The following is a 21,349-nucleotide window of genomic DNA, read 5'->3' as shown; positions in this document are numbered from 1 at the left end:
TTTTATTGAAATCATGGTTGTACCATGTCTTGTGAGCCACCCTGAGCCTGCCTTTGGCAGGGGAGGGCGGGATACAAAAATAAATTTATTATTATTATTATTATTATTATTATTATTATTATTATTATTATTATTATAAACTCCATGAAAAACAAAAAAAAATAAGATCACATGGTCCAACTGAATGCTTTAAAAAGACTCTGGGGAATGGATTCAAACAGCAAAGACAACCAATTCAGCTCAATCCCTTGAGCAAAAACAATGAGAAACTTTTGGGTTTAGATCTTTGGTATATGGAGACAATTCCCACGACACAAAGTTAATGTTAAGACACTTACAAAACACGCAGAAATGCGTAAGAGCTAAATTCCAAATGTTTTGTATTTTAGCCATTCCCCAAAGCGAGGACCAGTTCACGCAACCTTTTGAAAGAGAATCAACACAAAACGTTTGGGTTAAGGTTCAGTGAGTCTGTGGGAGAAAGGAGAGTGCTTCTGCTGCACCAGCAGTCAGGAAACACTGATGTGATGGCACCATTCATGAGATTCCACATGTGAAGAATAACTGCTCAAATCATGGTGACAATCTCTCTGGTCACAGCAGCTCCATATGCAGAGGTGACGGTGGTCATAGACAGGGGTGGCGTTTGCATGCTTTGTTTTTATTGTATTTTATTTTAAACCCCAGGCTCTGTTTTGGAGCTCACACACAGCTAGTTCCTAAAGGCTGCTGCCATGATCCTTCCACCCTAAGTTGCTTTAACTTCTCCCTTTAAGACTCAAGGCTCTTGCCGTGCAATCTTATACATGTTTACTCAGAAGTGAGTCCCAATGGGATTTTCTCCTAGGTGAACATATGATAATGACCTAAAAATCTTGATCAACAGAAAATTCTTATTCAAGTGGGCAGTGTCAGTATACATCCAACTAACTTCTTCTGTACCAGAGGTGTCAGATGTCTGGCCCGAATCAGTCCCACGGCTCTTTTCTCCCCCCTCCTTCCCCTCCTGTCCTCATCCTTTGAAGCTCCAAGGCTGCTGAAATTCCCAGTTTCTTCTGCCTTGTCTGGCTACAGCAGGAAGCTTTTCTGGGCTTGCAAAGCTGCAAAGAAAATGCAGAATGGATTTTCCATTAAGGTCTCTGTGCCAGGGCCCAGAGACTTTAATGGAAAATCCATTCCATGTTTTCCTTGCAACTTTGTCTGTGCTGCAATGTGTTTCAATTGAGTGGAGCTCAGTTTCACTTTCCAGCATTCCTATTGGCAGCCGAAGCTGTTGCTTCCTGGAGCCGTGTCCTTACAAATAAAGGGTTGATGCTTTGAGCCAGCTTGTCTCTGCTGAATGGACCTGAGAACTGGTGCCTAGTGAGTACTCTAACATGGGAACCCACAGCCAAAGGGGAATATTACACTGGAGAGACACTGCCAATCTGATTAGACCCGGGGTGGGCAGGGCTGGGGAGAACCTTGCGATGCCCAGTCATGTCACGCTTTCCTAGGCTCACAGAATTTTATACTTTCAGTTTCTGCTGTGATCCTTGTGCTTTTTCCTGATGTTTTATTTTAAAAATTACACTGCCAAATCCCACTATTCTCCACCTTTTCATTTTAAACAAAATATTGCAAGAGTTTTAAGCATGTTTGTATTTTAAATTAAAAATATATATATCTTTGAGTTTTCCTGTAGCCTTTATAAAGTTTATATCTCAGCTACCTGACAGCAATGATATAAACTGTATGATATGCATGGACCTGCCCCACAAAGCCTCATTCATGTCAGATCCTGTCCTCATAACAAATGAGTTTGACACCGCTGTTTTGTACAGCCCAACCTGCCTCTCATCATATTCATAATTTTTTGGATGCAAGGGATAAAGGGACTGGAGCAAATTTTGCTATGACCAAAGTAATTTTAAGGTCATTATCTCTAAACAAATAAAGCAAAGTTTCCAAGATACAGGAGGATAACTGGCCAGTAATAACTGGCTTGGTACAGTATTCCCTAATGTTCTTTTAAAAAACACCAGCATTCAAAATGGACATAGAAAGCTGTATCGATCTTGTTAAGGGTGCAGGGACAAATTGTATCAGAACAGGGCCTATTTGAAAATCCTTGTAAAACCATCAAGAGTATAACATTCAGTCTCACAAACAGAAAAGCTCTGCAATAACAAGTAGTTAAATCATACATATGGAGGGTAAAAAATGTAGAAGAGTTAAGGCTTCATTTCCTTTATGTAATTTGAGGTGACCATAACATGGCTCAATTATATAAAACTATTTCAGCGGAGACAGAGGTAATACAATAATAGTGAGTTGAAATCGCTAAAGGGCTTCCTTTGTTGAATCCTGATCCCCAATAGTTCATTTTCTATTTCTGGAGGGAAGACTATGACACCAAGCATGTGCTTGTTCCAGATCTCACACACACCATCAGTCTCATCTCTTTATTTGAGGTCAATAGCTTTTGACTGAAATTTGCAGTAACGCAGTGTCAGACAATACCGTCTGGGTTTTCATAAGTCTATTAGCACTCAGCTGCCTAATCCAGATCTGCTCAGACCCTCAGTGATGTCATAGCAGCTAAGCCAATGGTGCACTTGCACTACCAAGTTTGTAACATGAGTCAGCAATCACATCTGGCACCACTCACCATATCATGCTATGCTCAGCTGACAGATCAGGCAGAGATCAATGGACCTCCCTAGGTAAACTGGAGGCCAAATCTCTCTCTGATTTGCCCCACAGACTATATCCAAATCCTGCCATCTTGGTAGCCAAGTCAATGGGTGTGGCCACCAAAACTATCTCCTAAGCAACTGCATGTTTCTTTTCTTTTGCTTCGTTTTTTGAGCCCTAATGCAGCAGAAAGCTTTCTCGTGAACCACAAACTTGAGCAGTCACACCACTCCCATGCAGTGTTCCCCCTAAGCTAAGTTAGTGTGAGCTAGCTCACAGTTTTTTAGTCTCTGGCTCACAATTTTTTGTCAGCTCAGGAGAAATGGCCCCAGAGCAAACTTATTTATGCAGTATCTCACAACTTTAATGCCAGTAGCTCAAAGTAGAATTTTTGCTCACAAGACTCCACAGCTTAGAGGGAGTATTGCTTCCATGTAGGGAAGGCAATGCAAAACCAGTGGAAAAGGTAGAATACAGTAAAATGCATGCTTTCTACTACTGCCACCTTAGCATACCATTCATATTGTCACTTGTGACCTATTTGTATGAAGAGATTTGATTGGCATTAAAAGCTGTGAATATATTACTACTTGCATGCCTACGCTTCCCAACAATTTGCCCTGAACAGCTAAACATCAGTTTCTATTTTTTCTTCTGATTTGTGCTCTTTCTTTAGAAAGATGTATGTAGAGGCATTAAATTCAAGGAAATGCCAACATTTCACAACATCCTCAATTTCTACATGCTGCTAAAAGAGTGTGATCCACAGTGCCAAAGCAGCCAGCATTAAGAATTCTGAGGGGTTTTTTTTGATCATTTATTCCCATTCATAGGATTAATGTAGATGAAAAAAACCCTTGATGCTTCTTAAGGACAACTACTACAACACTGATTAACAAATGAGTCACATTTCAGTTTATTGTCCAGACTTCATTAGCTTAAGAAATAAAAATGCGAAAGTTTGAAGAGCAATACAGAGGCAGAATCAGACACACTAAACGAGTCTCACTGAATTAAATACCTTGTTATGTTATTTGGTACAGTCATAGAAGATCATGCAGGTGGTGCTTTATGAGTCAGAAATAAAAGTTCAAAAGACAAAATGGGCACGATATTAACATCCCTCCTTTACAGATTAATCAAGGAGCACTTCTGAAGTGTCTGCACCTGAAATCATCAGATAATGAGGATGATTTCTGATATAATATATAATATACAATATACACGATGCATTGTAAGTCTTTAAAGTGTGATAGACATGATATTCAGGGGAAAGCCAATAATCTTACCCTTCTCCTTTCCTTCAAATCTACTAATTGTAATATAAATTAAAATATAAGAATGATGAACACATGAATACTTTCCGCAATGTTCCCTCTAAGCTGCAGAGCCTTGGGAGCAGAAAGTCTACTTTTTGAGCTATTGCCATTAAAAGTTGTGAGCTACTGTGCCAATTATTGTGCTCTGGGGTCATTTTTCCTGAGTTAAGATAAAAATGTGTGAGCTGGAGGCTCAAAATCTGTGAGCTAGGTCACGCTAACTCAGCTTAGAGGGAACACTGGGTTAGAGTACCATTTGAAGTCTAAGGTCTAAATGGCTCCCCTTTCAAAGGCTGCTGTATTCCTGTTTGTTTTTTGTCTTTGAATTGTATTATTGTGCTTCTGTAAAATGCATCTCAATTGTTTTCTCACTGGTCAGGTAATTAAAGTATAATAAATCATTACTTCTGAGGTACGACATGAGAGCCCTGATCTGGATGGTTCAGGCTAGCCCAATCTCACCAGAACTCAGAAGCTAAGCAGACAGCTCTGGTTACTATTCGGTAACCCTTATACTGTGCTGCCTCTCTGGGGAGGAAAAGGAAAGGAAAGGTCCCCTGTGCAAGCACCAGTTGTTTCCGAACCCCAGAGAGCACTGAGGTCAGCCGGGAAAAACCTAATGACTATCCCTGGGCCGAAGGAGAGTAAATACCAGAATACTAGAACACGGGCCTTTTCAATCGCGGCCCCGGCCCTATGGAACCAACTCCCCGAGGAGGTGTGGGCCCTGCAGAACCTCGATCCGCAGGGCCTGCAAGACCACCCTTTTTAAACTTGCACATTCGGACTGCTAAAGAAGTTTGTTAATCAAGGATCCGCCAATGCGGTTTTAAAGACCTATACCGCTGTGTATAAACTGGCAGAACTAGCATTAAACACCATCAGCACTGTCAGTCGAAGTTACTTAACCGCATGTACTGGATTATTGGATTTAATGTTATTAAGTTTAATGTTTTTATATTGTTAAATTTAAAGGTTTTATCTATTATTGTACGTTTTTATAAAGTGTTGTTAGCCGCCCTGAGCCTGCCGAGGTGGGGAGGGCGGGATAGAAATAAAATTTATTATTATTATTATTATTATTATAGGGTGACATTGCTTTCACAACGTTTTCATGGCAGACTTTTTACGGGGTGGTTTGCCATTGCCTTCCCCAGTCATCTCCATTCCCCCCCCCCCAGCAAGCTGGGTACTCATTTTACCGACCTCGGAAGGGTGGAAGGCTGAGTCAACCTCGAGCTGGCTACCTGAAAACCCAGCTTCCGCCGGGGATCGAACTCAGGTTGTGAGCAGAGCTTAGGATTGCAGTACTGCAGCTTTAACACTCTGCGCCACGGGGCTCTGGGGAGACCCGAGTTCAAATTCCCACTCTGCCATGGGAGTTTACTGGGCGATCTTGGGCCAGTCACATACTTGGGCCAGTCACACACAGGGTTGTTGTGAGGATGAACAGGAGTAGGATGTCAGCTGCTTCGGGCCCCTATTGGCAAGAACAGCGGGGGATAAACAAAGCAGCTACAATCCTCCCAGCTGACTTCTGCCTGATTTAAAACCCAGTCCATTCATTCCTCCACACGCAGCAGCAGATGTTCCCCAAAACTCCCATGCGACTTTCTGCTGCTATCAGCTAATGTGAATGGCTAGTTAACTCTACGCCCTGAAATACAGCACGTTTCTTTTCTGTTTGCCTACAGTTCAACAATTCCAATCAGAAACATCCAAGCTTTCCCCCTGCCTCTGCAACAGCTATGACAGCCTGTATATCTGTGAATTAAAAAAAATGTAATTAAGAATTATATGGTACCCTTGAGTGCATGCTGAGTTGTTGCAATGAATAATTCATACCAAGAGCTCTGTGTGTGTGTGTGTGTGTGTTGTTGTTGTCTGCTTGATTATGACAAACTCTTTATTTTTTTTAACTCCTCCTGACTTCATGGAACATGCATCAGAATTCTTCTGTTTCCTTGCCTGTGAGTCACAGATTATTCCAGCTGCAATATCCTTTTATTTTTGTTCTCATCCGCTGTTCAAACTGATTACTTTAAGCGGTAGATGGTTTTTATACTTCGCGTGCATGAATGTTAGAATATGAACTCACGCGCACTTATGCTCGGCTGAGAGTTATGGAATGAGTCAGGAACGGTTAACTGCTGTATTCTCAGAGGCCGGTGTAGAAGCCACCAGGATGCAGGAGACGAAAGTTTAAATCCCTACTCTGCCATGATGCTCACTGGGTAACACTGGGCCATTCACTCTCTCTCTCTCTCAGCCTAATCTGCCTCGCAGGCTCGTTGAACGCTGTTTGTCACCCTGAGTGAACTGGAGGAAGGCTGAGATAAAACTGTATCTATAGATATAACCAGGGCTTTTTTTTGTGGCGGGAACTCCTTTGCCTGTTAGGCCACACACCCCTGATGTAGCCAATCCTCCTGGAGCTTACAGTAGGCCCTGTAACAAGAGCCCTGTAAGCTCTTGGAGGATTGGCTACATCAGGGGGCATGGCCTAATATGCAAAGGAGTTCCTGCTACACAAAAAGGCCCTGGATATGACCATAACTGTGAACCACTCCTTCCGCCAGTTGTCTTTACGGCACCCACTTGATCTGTCCTGCTTTCAACACAACAGAAATACAACTGTCCGATCACGTTCTGCCTTCTCCAAAGAAATGCCAAGGGCCTTTACATTCAGGTGCGTGTGCGGGTGTGTGCGGAGAGGGAAACTCAGGGGAGGAAAGAGAGAAAACCTGGGATCCCGTCCAGAATGCCTGCGCTAGGAACTAAATCCGGCTTGAGTAGTCTATTTATAGAGACGGCGTTTGCTAATAAAAGGAAGAGCTGACTCTTAGCTCCTGCTTGATCTTGTGATTGATGGAAATTGACCAGCAAGGGCTGTTGTGGAATATACAGAAGTAAACAACCAAGTTCAAGGCAATTAGGAGCTGTGGAAATCCGTTTTTCCTCTCCTGCTGACTCCTCATAAATTGGAACCCAAAGCAACGTTTCATTGTTCTTTTTAATCACCATACTCAAAATCCTTGCTGAAGAATCACTTTTGTACATTCAACTACTTCATCTTCCAGCTCTGGGGGGGGGGGGGGGGGGACACAGAGGCTATTCTTTTGTAAAGACAATTATGCTGGGCTTCCTTATACTCCCTACAATCCAGGGACGTGAGAAAACAAGCGATTGGGCTGGACTTTGCCCCAGAGGGTCATGTGTGCATGGAGCTCACTGTCCAGGCTTGGACCTTCTTTTGGACTTCCCTGGGCCACAGCAGGTGTCCAGGCAGCACAGAGAGCCAGTTTGGTGCAGTAGTTAAGTGTGTGGACTCTTATCTGGGAGAACTGGGTTTGATTCCCCACTCCTCCACTTGCACCTGCTGGAATGGTCTTGGGTCAGCCATCGCTCTCGTAGGAGTTGTCCTTGAAAGGGCAGCTTCTGGGAGAGCTCTTTCAGCCCCACCTATCTCACAGGGTGTCTGGTGTGGGGTGCGGGGAGGTAAAGGACATTGTGACTGCTCTGAGACTCTGAGATTCAGAGTATAGGGAGGAATATAAATCCAATATCATCATCATCTTCTTCTCCTCCTCCTCCTCCTCCTCTTAGCCTTCAGGCCTACAATGGCTTCTATGGCTGCCCCAATGGGGAGAGGGCTGGTATAGCAATGCATAGCCCCTACACAACACCCCTGATGTAGCCAATCCTCCTGGAGCTTACAGTAGAGCCTGTACTAGGAGCACTGTAAGCTCTTGGAGGATTGGCTACATTGGAAGGGTGTGGTCTAATCTGCAAAGGAGTTCCTGCTACCAAAAAAGCCCTTTGTATAGGATTGTATCCGTGACAGTGATGGCTGCACATGGGCTGCCACCTGAGGCCACCACCCCACTGTGCCTCTGCTGCCCTTCCCGCTGCATGGTCCAGAAGAAGAAGAGGAGATTGGATTTATACCCCACCCTTCACTCAAGAGTCTCAGAGTGGCTTATGGTCTCCTTCCCTTCCTCTCCCCACAACAAACTCCCTGTTAGGTAGGTGGGACTGAGAGAACTATCAGAGAATTGCTCTTGAGAGAACAGCTCTGAGAGAACTGTGACTGTCCCAAGGTCACCCAGCAGCTGCATGTGGTGGCGTCGGGAATCAAATCTGGTTCTCTAGATTAGAGTCTGCTATTCTTAATAACTACACCAAACTGGCTCTCCAGAAAATGCTCTAACATTTATTCATTTATTAATTTGGGACATTTTTATGCTGTTTCTCCAAAATCCTGCTCAAGGCAGCTTATAAATAAAAGCACCTTAAAGTTACAAATATCAGAAATAAAATGCACTTCTCAGTGCTTGGGGAAGCCTGAGACCGGGTCCCTCGCCCCATAGGTCCCTATGGGTTCCTCACAGGCCTGGCCCCTAGCTCAGGGGTGTCAAACATGCAGTTTAGGGGCTGAATCAGGCCCCTGGAGGGCTCCTATCAGGCCCCTGAGCAACTGGTTGTCATCTGTTTCTTTCTCCCTATATCTTGCTTCCTTCTGCATAACAGCTCGCTTTGCAAGGCTTGCTCAATCGCACAGGAGCTACAGAACAAAACCTCTATTTTCTCCATTGGCTGAGGCTCCTCCCTTGGAGAAGGAAGGAAAGAGCCAGAGCTTCCTTTGCCCAGGTCCCTGGATCCCATGGGAGAAATACAAAGAAAGTACCTTTAAAACCAATGAGTGCTAATGTTTTAAGTTTTTTAAAAAAATATATTTGTCTGTGTTCTTTATAAAATTTATATCTCTGCTACCTAATCTTAAATAGGTACACACATGACCCGGCCTGACATTGCTCGGCCCAACCAGTCATAGCCTGGTCCAACAAGGTCTCTTTTATGTCAGATCTGGCCCTCATAACAAATGAGTTTGACCCCCTGCCCTAGCTTCTTTTCCTAAGGCCCCCATGGGCCATACTCACAGTCACAACCTCTGTGCCCTCCACTACTTCCTGTGTCTCCCGAATCTCTGCTTGCAGGCCTAGCAGGGTCCTTGGCTAAAGCTCAAGTCCCAGGCCTTCTCGAGCCCCTCTCTGGGGGTCCACCACCCCCTCCAATCCAGTACAGTCAAACCATAGCTGCACAGCCCCTCCTATTAGCCCCTGGGCTCACCTGTTTTCTGTGCCTCAGGTGCCCTGGCTGGACCTCTTTCCTCAGCAGCTCCAGAGCCACACTCCCCAGCCCTCATTCTTTTGTCTGGCTGGCTGTCCTCAGACTTCTTCCACCTCCCTGCCTGGACTCACTTCACCAGCCCACCAGGGGCTGGGTCTGTCACCGTCTGAAATACCCTACCCTCTGGATTCCACAGGGTAGCCCAATTGGCCATAAAGTCATTAAGCAAAGATCAGCATTTGTTCATTAATGTTGATTTGGTTGTTCCTTAAAGCGGAAACAAGAATTCAGGTATCAAATCACGTCCTTCCTTACGTAGCATGAAAAAAGAAAGAAAAGGAAGCAAAATCCCTGTTAAAAGTGACAAGCTTGCAAAACAAGGCCCAGCCACTGGTTTCTACAAGAACACGCAGAATTGTGGTAACTTGAACATACACCAATCCAAAGCATGCTTCGACGCCATTGTTACCAGCTGAAAAGCCAGAGTGTAATATCCACTCATGAAACCCGCCATCAGTATGATTTCACTGAACTGGTGCGTTCGCCTCTTTAACTTCTTCTCATCCGCTGCTGAATTACTAAATCAGATTCTGCAGTAATGTTTTGCACCAGTGCCCATGGTCAATCTGCTAATGCTGCACAATGGCAGGAAACATATGGAGAAAGAGGACCAAAGCAACAGTATAGTAATTTCCCTCTTCCTATTTGCACGGGGTGGCTTAGCAGAATGCAGTCCTCAGCAGAGTTACATGCACATCTGTTGACTTCAGTGGGCTCTGAAAGGTGTCACTTACATTTGCATGGGAAGCCTAGTAGCGAATTAGAAGGAAACTCTTTGGGCCATTTGCTGTGAGGTGGCGCAGAGACTGTGTCCGTATGCAGCCACCTGCACAATGGTTGAAATTCCTCGATACCGAAAGAGGCAAACAACAGAGTGACATGAATGATTAAATCATTCCAGTTAAATTATGTGCAAAGACCTGTGAATGAAGCACGATCTGGTCCTCACCTGCGGCTCATGGAGAGGATTGCCACAGAATTCAAATGTGCCCTCTGTGGGCACACAGGGATCATAACACTCTGGCCACTGTGTAGAAGAGGCAGCTGATATGTCATCTCCTGAAATGATCCAAACTCATCCCCTCTTCTTCAGAGCTCTACTCCTCAAGCCACTCCTATCTGGAATAATAAGCATCTCTTTTGACAGTTTGGTGTAGCGGTCAGGGGTCATTTTGCAGAAATATAGGCGGTGGAGCTCATCCAGGGATTGTTAGGCAGCTGAACCTACTATTCAATGGACAAGGTGGGAAGGAGGAGGTGGAGCTCTCAGAAAGGTTCAGGAGCTGCTCTCCTGCGAGCTACCGTTGAATCTGAGGCCTAGTAGTGGTTAAGTGTGTGGACTCTTATCTGGGAGAACTGGGTTTGATTCCCCATTCCTCCACTTGAAGATGCTAGAATGGTCTTGGGATACCTATAGCTCTCGTACAGCTGCCCTTGAGAGGGAAACTTCTCTTAGAGCTCTTTCTGACCCACCTACCTCACAGGGTGTCTGTTGTAAAGGAGGAAGATAGATTGTGAGCCGCTCTAAGAATCTGAGATTTGCACTAGACAGTGGGATATAAATCCAATATCTTCTACTTTCAGATGAACCTCTTCCCAAGAACAGAGTGCATGACTGTGAAGGCCAAAGGGAACTTATTTGGGCCTTCAGTGACTCCCTCCATGAGCCAAGGCAAGACAAGTGGCTCATAGCCACGCAACTTATAATACCCATCATTTCAACAACAAAAATGTTTTTCCACTATAATCCAGAAAGTTAGAAGGGTATTAGCTACTGCTAATATATACATGAGCCCCGTGGCGCAGAGCGGTAAAGCTGCAGTACTGCAGTCGGAGCCCTCTTATGACCTGAGTTTGAGCTCAGTGGAAGCTGGTTCAGGTAGCCGGCTCCAGGTTGACTCAGCCTTCCATCCTTCCGAGGTTGGTAAAATGAGTACCCAGCTTGCTGGGAGGAAAGTGTAGATGACTGGGGAAGGCAATGGCAAACCACCCCGTAAAAAGTCTGCCGTGAAAACCAACGTCACCCCGAAGTTGAAAGCAACTGGTGCTTGCACAGGGGACTACCTTTACCTTTTTAATATATACATATCAAATCAAATACTTATTTCCCACATAATTCTGCATTTCTTATTCAGATATATCTTAAGATAAACCCTTTTATCTGCTTGTGGTTTGTTACTATTCTAGTATTTTAAATAAGGGATACCGTCTCTCAATAAACTGTTTCTGTGCCCCATTCTTGCCAACTTTCAGTGGTAAATGGATCCTTTCTTTCATGTATCTCCTACGTAGACTTAAAAAAAAAATTCCACAGATTAAAGACTACTCTAGTTCTTTCACGACATGAAGACAACATGCCGGCAATACAATGTTAGTGTTTTCAGCAGGGAGAGGCAAATCAGTTGAAGAATAATAATTCTGAAGATACAAAAATGTCAGCGGGGGTACGAAGAGGGAGGGTTCAAATTCTTTAGGTGGCCTGGAGACAGTAAAAGAGAAGACCGTTCTAGTGGGTAGCAGGCACTTTTAAAGAAGTACTCTTTTTGAACCTTCACTGTACATACAGTGACCAATATCCCACTAGCCTTATGCCGCTCTCATGCTCCTCTTCTCCATCGGATTTCACACTAGCTGCCCCGGGGCTGCAACCTGCTCCGCCTCTTTCGTGCAGCAAACAAGATCCTCTAAAAACTGGTTTCTGTTTGCTGCGCAAAGGAGGCGAAGTGAGTTGCAGCCCCGGGGCAGCTAATGTGAAATCTAACAGAAGCTCTGTGGAGAAGAGGAGTGTGAGAGCAGCATAAGGCTAGCAGGGAATCTGTTAGTGTGTATAAAAAAGGTGAATGTTTTTCACAGTTGAACCACCGTTGAGTCCAACAAGTTTCATTCAGGGTGTGAGCTTTCATAGGCACACGCTGGACATCAGACACTGAGGAAGTGTGTGCACACGAAAGCTCACACCTTGACTAAAACTTCGTTGGTTTTAAAGGTGCCACTGGACTCAAAAGTTATTCTACTGCTTCAGACCAACACGGCTGCCCAGCTGGATGTGTCTTTACCAGTTATAACAGATGGCTTGCAATTTCAGTGTGCTCATCATACTAGGAATACAGAAGTCAAATAGGCTTCTATTGCCCTTTTTATTTATCTTAACCAGCACACGTTTCATTTGTGTATGCTCAACAGCTGCACTTCCATCTAACCTCTGAAGGGTGAAAAATAATTTACCCTTCTGCATCAAAAGGATAATAAAATGGCTGTTAACAGAATGGGAAATGAAGACATGGGTCGGCAAACGCTACTCTGCCAATTATCAGATAGTACATACAGGCATTGTAATTTAGTGACTACGAACCTCTCAGCCGCCATCCGAAAGAGCATAAATTGCCAGGGCCTATGTCGTGCATCTCATTTAACAGATAGCACTTTAAACTCACTTAAAGACACCCAACACACCAGCCAATTTTTAATGCTTCCATGGAACCCATCCCCCCAGGGATAGTGAACTCACTGATAAGGAAATAAATTGAATAAGAAAAACGCCTACTCAAAGAATCTGATGTGGTGGCAAAGGAAAATACGATGCGCTGACACTATGTGAAAAAGCTATTCTAATACCTGAAATGCTATTTTTGCCATCTCATTTTTTGTTTCCATTGTGACAGTTTTTGGGCCGGGGGTGGTGGTGGTTTAGATAGCCGGATTGCGGCACTAGAGCCAGTTCAGGCATTGAAATCGACATGGGGTGGGGGAGGGAGGAGGAGTAGGCACAGTGAGGAGGCACGGAGCCATGGGGGGTGGGGAGGCAAAGAGAAGGGAACGGAGGGGAAGGTGGTGGTAGCGGCCGGCAGGAGGAGGAGGCAGGCAAACTAGGTGCTTGGCTGGGGCACCAGGAGGGGGTGGGGAGCCCAGTTTGGCGCTCCACCCTCCCAGAGTCCTAGGCAACCGTACTGATATTATGTATCTAAGCCTGAGAAACAATGGTGCATTGGGACTTCTCCACCTTTCACTTCCAGCATCAGTCCTGCACACCTCCTAAAAAGGTTCAAAGAACCCCTGGTGTGACATACTGTAAGGGATGGAAGACTGCCACATCTGCCTCTTGCAGGAATGTCCATGAGGACAAGGCACTGCCCATGACAGGAAATGCACTGTTTGCGCCAAATCTTTACCAGTTTTCCTGCTTACTATAATCAAGCATGCATTTTGAAAGGATTTCTTACACAATTTGACCTGAGAAATAAAGGGGCTAAACCAAATGAGCATAACCTATGTCAGTGGGGTGAAATTAGTGGTATAAGAGAATGGCTTTGTATAGTCCCACGTTTGGTTTTTCCCCCTCTCCTACAATTCCATTGTAAAAACAGTTTGCTGTCCAACAGGTGAGAGTATCTTCTGATGCTGGTGCCACAGAAATATTTAACCAACAGTGACCCGAACAAAAATTTAGAGTACAGATTGAACAAAGCAATTACACATTCTAATGGTGCCATTCCAGTCAGAACACAGCGTCCGTATCCATCCCTTTTGGAGGGCATTCTCCAGTGTAACAGCCACATTTCTTTCCTCTGTGGCTTGTCTTCACACAACTGGTAAAATGGGAGGCAGTGGAGGGGGAAAAGAATAAGAAAATGGAGCCTCTCTTGAATGGCTACCAACCAGCCAAAATAACATATGATGGAAAAAGTTGAACTATAAATACATTTCACCCAGAATATATATTTAGACATGCCTACTTCATGGCAGCTGATGATGAATGTTTCACAGTAGATTATGTATCTACCTTCTCATTACCCTGCTCTTATTTACCACATTACAGTATACTTCTGGCTTAGACAACATGCTCTGGGGAAATAACAGCCTGTCAGATAACTGGTCTTTTAGTTAAAAAAGAAAATTGGGACATGGCAGTCTTGTAATGCTGACCTGATTTCCTTGTTGCCTACAGCCACTGCAAAGCACTATGGGATATGAGAAGCAATTCTCAGCAGTAGATAGAACGAGGTTACTCATGAGTGCCTAAGCCTGAAGTCATTTGCAAGTTGCCTCACAAGTGCAAGACTGTAAGCAGCTGAAAAGAACCGGAGCTGAACCAAAATGAGAAGTTCATGAAAAACTTCATACCCCTTGAAAAGTGTGCAACCCCTCCCCCTCCCCCATCCCCAGCACTCCATTTTGTTAACCAGGGCTTTTTTTTGTAGCAGGAACTCCTTTGCATAATAGGCCACACACCCCTGATGTAGCCAATCCTCCAAGAGCTTACAGTAGGCCCTGTAAGAAGAGTTCTATAAGTTCTTGGAAGGCTACATCAAGGGGTGTAGCCTATTATACAAAGGAGTTCCTGCTACAAAAAAGCCCTGTTGTTAACTATGTATACGGTTCTCCAAAATGGGACAAAATGTTCACCCATTCAGAATGAAGGCTTTCATCACTCAGATTTGGCTCTGTGACTCCATTGTGTGGCCAACTCTGATAGGGTCCTTGGCTAATGCTATGTAGCCAGTTGAGCGTGGGGCTAGCGTTTCCTGCCCACAATCTGATATGGCTTCAATTAGTATCACTAAATCTAACTGGATTTTCAAAGACATGATATCATCACACTGCCCACCTAATCCCTCAGTTGGCAGGAAGTCTCCCAGGGAGAACCCCTTGTTTGCTTTTCAAAAGCAGCAAAGCTGCAGCTATAGGGGAAGAAGCGACTATAAACAGGTAAGATCTCATGACACCTTTCCCCCACTGTTCATCCCTAAGTTTGATTTTTGTTTGTGAAAATCTGGTACAACCCGTAATACAAAGACGAATCATGACGATGGTACCAGATAGCTGTTACAAACCATAATAAATGAAGTGAGAATTCAGCTCTGCTTAACCTTTTCTGGATTCTAACTGTAATGACCTCAGACTATGGTTTTCCAAATGTCTCTATTTTGGGGCCTTTTTAATACACTGACTGATTAGCTAAGCCACACCCATATTTCTGCCATGGAATTCCTATTCACTGCAGAGGATTCAGGGAAAGGAGCTCAGGAGCCACATGTGGCTCTTTCATACATATTGTGTGGCTCTCGAAGCCCCCACCACCCCGTCAACTGGCTTGGACAAGGCATTTGTCTCTTTAAATCACTTCTCCAAATCAAGCCAGCCAGTGGCTTGGAGAATGCATTTAAAGCTAAAGCTGCTTTCTTTCCATCTCTCCCTCCATCTCCCTCCCTATCTATTTTCCTTCTTTCCTCCCTCCCTCCATGTCTTGTGGCTCTCAAACATCTGACATTTATTCTATGTGGCTCTTACATTAAGCAAATTTGGCCACCCCTGTTCTAGAATATGCCAAGACTTTGTGAAGTGTGGTTGGGCATTCTCAGAACTTGATCACTCTCTTGGTCTCAATGAGAACCTGCCCCCAACAGTTTGAGAGCTAAAAAAGACTTGCTGGTTTTTTAAAAATGGCATTTCAATTTACAGAATAATGGCCCATCTGTAATCCATCATCATGGAAACCTTGAATTCCGTGTATGTCTCAAGGACAGGACATGTGTCATATCAAGGTGACCTTTACAAAAGCAAATGAATGAGGCTTGGGTGGGGGGCTGGGGGCTTTCCAAATTACCATCTGGGGAAAATAAACTGACCTCCAGAACAGCAAACCGATCACGCTCCAGCAGCCACCAGGGCTACAGCACCATGGCACACAATGTACACAGAGGGAAAAGGAAACACTGAGCTACCTGGACAGTACACTGTGGCCTACGTGGTCCCACACCAGACTTCTGAATTGGCATTGAAAGAATGTGCCAAAATGAGCCTTTTTTTTTTTTAAGTTATTTCAGAAGAAGTTTGTAATTAGTAGTTACAAATACAATTTTGAGCAGAGTAAGAACTGCCCGCTGCTCGTTCTGATCTGGGCAAAGCAGCAAACAAAATATGTTATGAAAAATAAGTTAGAATTAAGAAGAAGAAGAAGAATTGCAGATTTATATCCCACCCTTCTCCCTGAATCAGAGACTCAGAGTGGCTTACAATCTCCTATATCTTCTCCCCCCACAACAGACACCCTGTGAGGTGGGTGGGGCTGAGAGGGCTCTCACAGCAGCTGCCTTTCAAGGACAACTCCTGTGATAGCTATGGCTAACCCAAGGCCATTCCAGCAAGTGCAAGTGGAGGAGTAGGGAATCAAACCCAGTTCTCCCAGATAAGAGTCCGCACACTTAGCCACTACACCAAACTGGCTCTGAAAAAGTACCGGAAAAAGCTAAAACGTTTCAACATAAAGGTTCAAACCAAGAATCTTCCCATGCATTGCAACTTTGTTTTCTTAGGCAATATGCAGCATATGGAGCATGAGCAAATGTAAAACACCAGGGGACTGATTACCTTTCCCATTCACACAGCGGTGTAAAGTCCAATGCAGTGACTTTCCCTAACATAAAAAATCTGACATTTGTTTTCTCACTCCCACAGGATAGATATGAAGTCTAGGTCGCCTGATGCCTGAAGACGGTAATCCACACGACTGCAACAGTTCTCTGTGAGACGATGAGGCGTCACTGTGACAGGAAGTTCTAATGATTGTATTCAGAAGACATTTATTGCCATTTGAATGAAGTACTCACCCAATAACCAAGAGAAGAACCTTGGGGGTGAATCTGACAAGCTTGAGATCAGCAATGCTCTTCGTCCCCCCCCCCTCCTGCCCCTTAGCTCTTCCCATATCCTTTCATTTGAGATCAGCTGAGGATAGCGAGGAAATCTGTGCTTCGATCATTACCTTGCATCTGCCATTACTACCCTAACAGAGCTGCTTCTAATGCAGAGAATTTCTCAAATGAAACAGATACACGCTCATAGGTCTTTCAGAGGTTGTTTTCTCCTTTCACTATTAGGTTTCTGGCACCTAATAAAGGGCTTTCAAAAGCCCCCCAGCTACAGACTGGTAATGCGTCTTTCTTTAACAATTAGCAATCTTATAAATTACAGTTTTGAAGCACAATGTGTACTAAAAGCCCCAATTTAGCAGATGTCTTGCTAGCAAATTAAACAATTGGGCCCGGAACTGAAGGAACTCGGTGCATAGTGCTACCGGTTAGATTATCTGGACAACTAGGATACATCAGAGCAATGAGATCAGTAAGGAGGAGTGCAAAAACCCAAATTACCAATTGCAGCTTTAAAAAAAAAAAAATCAAACCTGGTAACCAGCCCCAGGACTGCCAGCAAAGGCCAGAGGCCTCTTGATGGAAGAAGAAGAATTGCAGAGTTATACCCCACCCTTCTCTCTGAATCAAAGACTCAGAGCGGCTTACAATCTCCTATATCTTCTCCCCCCACAAAAGACACCCTGTGAGGTGGGTGGGGCTGAGAGGGCTCTCACAGCAGCTGCCCTTTCAAGGACAACTCCTGCAATAGCTATGGCTAACCCAAGGCCATTCCAGCAGCTGTAACTGGAGGAGTGGGGAATCAATCCCAGTTCTACCAGATAAGAGTCTGCGCACTTAACCACTACACCAAACTGGCTCTCCTAGCTACAGTGATGAAGGAGAACATCCATACTCAGAGGCATGAAGCCTCTGCATCCCAGAGCCAGGAGGCAACATCAGGGGAAGACCTCAGCCTCTATGCCTTGTTCTGGCCCACTTCTCTGATCCAGTAGGGTACTTCTTATGATGCGCTTCCTCTTTGTGTTATTGATGGCCTGGCAGCCATTTCCTGTGAGAACCTTCTTTTACCATCTTACCCCACATCTATTTATTCCATCACTTATTTTTCTCTTTTATAGGTCATTCTTACAGTCAAACCTCTCAATATCCCCCCCTTAGTTTTTCGCTCTAACCAGCCTTAATTAATGGGCCAGGAAGCTATATTTCTGAGAAGGCTACAGTCAAAGAGAGTAAGTAATTCTCTATAACCAACAGAATTGTTTACAACCTTACTGCTGAGCCCAAAGGTCCAGGCATACTTTGGAACGTATGAATTGTCAGTGGAAGATATGTATTAGGATGAATAAGGGTGTTTTCTCCCAAAAAGCTTTTACTTGCTTATCATGACACCATTCCTAAATAAGTAACTTCCTTCTGTTACTCCTTACTCCCTGCAAACACTCTGCCATACTCAAGAGTTATAGCAGACAAAAGATGATTCGTTTCATTCAAGAACAGGGTGACTTGAAAAATTCACTATGAGCTAAGGGGAAAGGTTGCTGGGCAGAGGTGGGTGGGTCCAATCACTTTATCCTACAGATTTTTCTTCTTTAAACAAGCCAAACAAGTCCCCACTATTTACAATACAGGTATCAAATCACAACTCTGATTCTGGTTGAATGGAGGGAGAGCACCTAATCTCAAAACATTTCTAGGCGGGGCATATCAAGACTTCCTGGTTGGATGATGTACCCATGGGCTTCACTCAGACATCATTCAACTCAGGCCTGTCCCCATGCTCTCTAAAGGAGGAGAAAACTGGGGGAACCATCTTGGTCACCTGTACCCTCTTGCTGAGCACTTACCTTTCCTGTTTCAGGTACTGTAAGGTTTGGAAGAGGCCAGAAGCATAACCTCTTCAGCTTGAGCTTGCAGTTGTGCCTTTGGATGAGTCACCTTCTGAAGCCTGAACCAACCTAAGACACAGGTTGCTCTTTTCTTTTTTTTGTTGGTTTGATTTATTTTGCATTTTTGCATTTATTTGCTGCTGCTGTGAGCTGCTTTGGGTCCTCTTGGGGAGAAAAGCAGGATATAAATGTCTGAGTGACAATAAACCTTGATTGTGGCCTGGGGAAGAGTTTATCTGAGGCAGGGCTTTCCCTGGTCACCACCACCCCGGAATGCTTTTTGTGTCCAGCTATGGAAGATGTGAAGAGTGGCTGTGAGCGTAGACAGAATCCCTCCCCCTTGCCACTGAGTAAACAGAATTACAAGTCACCCAGAGAGAAAGGGCTTCAAAACCAGAGGCTATATCTTTCAAAGAGGCCAGAGCCCTGACACTTCTTACTGAAACATTGTTAGAAGATGTATACCTGGAGGCTCGAAGTGGGACAGATCAGAATGTGCTAGCAAGCAGCAGGTCTCTCCTCTTGCAATTGTCTCTTGTTTTTCCTTAATAAAAATATGGCTGGCCCCAAGTTTTCAAAAATGTTTGCACCCCTGCAATAAGTCTATGCATTTATTCTATAAAACTCAGGAACAAGGGTAGCAGACTAACATTTTTTTTTTTAAGTCAATGGCTTACCTCTCCTTGCCAGATGGGATTGACAGTATTACACATGATCTTGGACCTCTTCTCTTGTCCGTGGTGAGGAAGAGCTGGGAAGATGCTATGCTTTCCAGGCTGGATCGAGATCTTTAAATAAGGGTCCGGATTGAAGAACATGCCTTTCTTCAGACCAAAAGCTTGGAAATCTGCAGAAGGTTGAGCATCCTCATTAGTATTCCTTGATCTGCTCAGTAATAAATTGCACATTTTTCTAAAACATATGAGTCACCGTCTCTGTCACAACGGGCTTCCCTAGTATAAGAACCTAACAGAAGTCCTACTGGCATCCTAAGTCCTTGTCTACCATTTTATTTCCAATGGGAGCCAAACAGATGCTCCTAGGGTCCAGAACTTCCTGAGTGTCCATGCATACATTCTGCAGGTCACGAGTCCTTTTTAAGGACAGTGGGTAAGCCCCTCTCAGAAATGTTCAGCAAATGTGGAACACAAAGTCCTATTAGCTTTAAGGCAAGAGAAAGGGATGGAACTGTCTTCTCGTTCTCGCTCTTTTAAAGGTCTTGCACTGCCACCATAGCCTGTGGTCTCCTAGCTTCCAGATCACCCCTGATCAAAAAGCTCAGTCCCAGGAACTCTTAGTGGCTGTGTGGCACCCAGGAAGCATAAAAGAACCACTCAAGAGGCTGTTTCTATATTGGAATAGGATTGTAGCCTATTGCAATACTGACTGTTCATATCAGTTCTCTCATTTAGCAGAAAGTCCTCTACCCTTGTAACCCCCTTTCATCATTGTGTTATCACATGTCTTGGACAGTTTTTCATTTGCATCGTTTTTTTCCAGTTCAGTAATCTAGTCCTCCTGCATTGTTTATTGGAAGTCTCCACTGTCTAATTGAACTGTTTTCTGTATTTTGGAATCTGCCTGGTGTATCAATGGGAAAGGTGGTTTATAAATGAAGTTAACAACAACAGCAACAGTAATAAAAATAATAACCCTAGGTATGATATTTTTCTTGTATAACTCTGTCTCCAGTGCAAAAGCTTTCAGCACACACATCTGTTAGGGCAGGGGAGAGATACCAGTTCAGGTTGTATCTCTTTATGTTTATATTGACTTCTTTGCATTTCTATAAGCAGTTTTCCAGGCTCCTTCCCACTCATGTTCAAACAAACGCTTGGTTAGATGTTATTAATTAATTCAATTGCCTCGGTATGCCATTGGTCAAGAAATATTTTCTATTGTTAGTCTGAATTCAACTGCCAATCAGCTTCAATGGGTGATCTCGAGAGGGTAGCATAGTGCCTCTACTCACAAGTCCCAGTGATTGCACTGGGATTTAACTGCATGTGATGAGTAAAAAGAGAACTGCTAAAATCTGTTATTTCTGACTCTGGGGTGACGTTGCATCACGACGTTTTCACGGCAGACTTTTTTACGGGGTGGTTTGCCATTGCCTTCCCCAGTCATCTACACTTTCCCCCCAACAAGCTGGGTACTCATTTTACCGACCTTGGAGGGATGGAAGGCTGAGTCAACCTTGAGCCGGCTACCTGAACCCAGCTTCCGCCGGGATCAAACTCAGGTTGTGAGCAGAGCTTTGGACTGCAGTACTGCAGCTTATCACTCTGCGCCACGGGGCTCACGTTGCTTCCTTTTAGGGGGGGAATAAGAACTGTATATCTCAGCTACTGGCTTTAATTGAATACTGTAGTAGGTTTGAATTATATGCTGATTTGGGAGTTGATTTGGTAGAAAAGCAGGGTACAAATATACAAACAATGTATACAAGCAAGTAAATAAAATATATTTTCTCTTAATCGTAATAGCTCTGGAAAACATGTTCCCCATGACTACTGAATTCTAGTAGACCTAGTCGTTTTCATAACTAATAATATAAAAAAATCCAAACAAGTTCAGTGCACTTTCCCAAGGCATTTCTTGGGGGATGTGAACTGAAGGGATTCAA

The 21,349-nt window shown here is 44.1% G+C and overlaps 1 protein-coding gene across 9 annotated transcripts in view; it reads right to left on the bottom strand.

Annotated features, from left to right (window-relative positions):
* HECW1 (HECT, C2 and WW domain containing E3 ubiquitin protein ligase 1) overlaps positions 1 to 21,349 on the bottom strand; it is a 321,722-nt gene that overhangs the window by 104,646 nt on the left and 195,727 nt on the right. For all 9 annotated transcript variants that reach the window (XM_060247682.1, XM_060247678.1, XM_060247681.1 and 6 more), the window contains one exon: positions 19,401 to 19,570. In XM_060247682.1, the coding sequence (XP_060103665.1) occupies positions 19,401 to 19,570 (170 nt within the window). The remainder of the gene's footprint in view (positions 1 to 19,400; positions 19,571 to 21,349) is intronic.

The sequence above is a fragment of the Heteronotia binoei genome, chromosome 10 (assembly GCF_032191835.1).
Source record: "Heteronotia binoei isolate CCM8104 ecotype False Entrance Well chromosome 10, APGP_CSIRO_Hbin_v1, whole genome shotgun sequence".
Classification (NCBI taxonomy): Eukaryota; Metazoa; Chordata; class Lepidosauria; order Squamata; family Gekkonidae; genus Heteronotia; species Heteronotia binoei.
The sequence above is the reverse complement of the archived record's forward strand: the minus strand, read 5'-3'. Positions and strand labels throughout refer to the sequence as shown.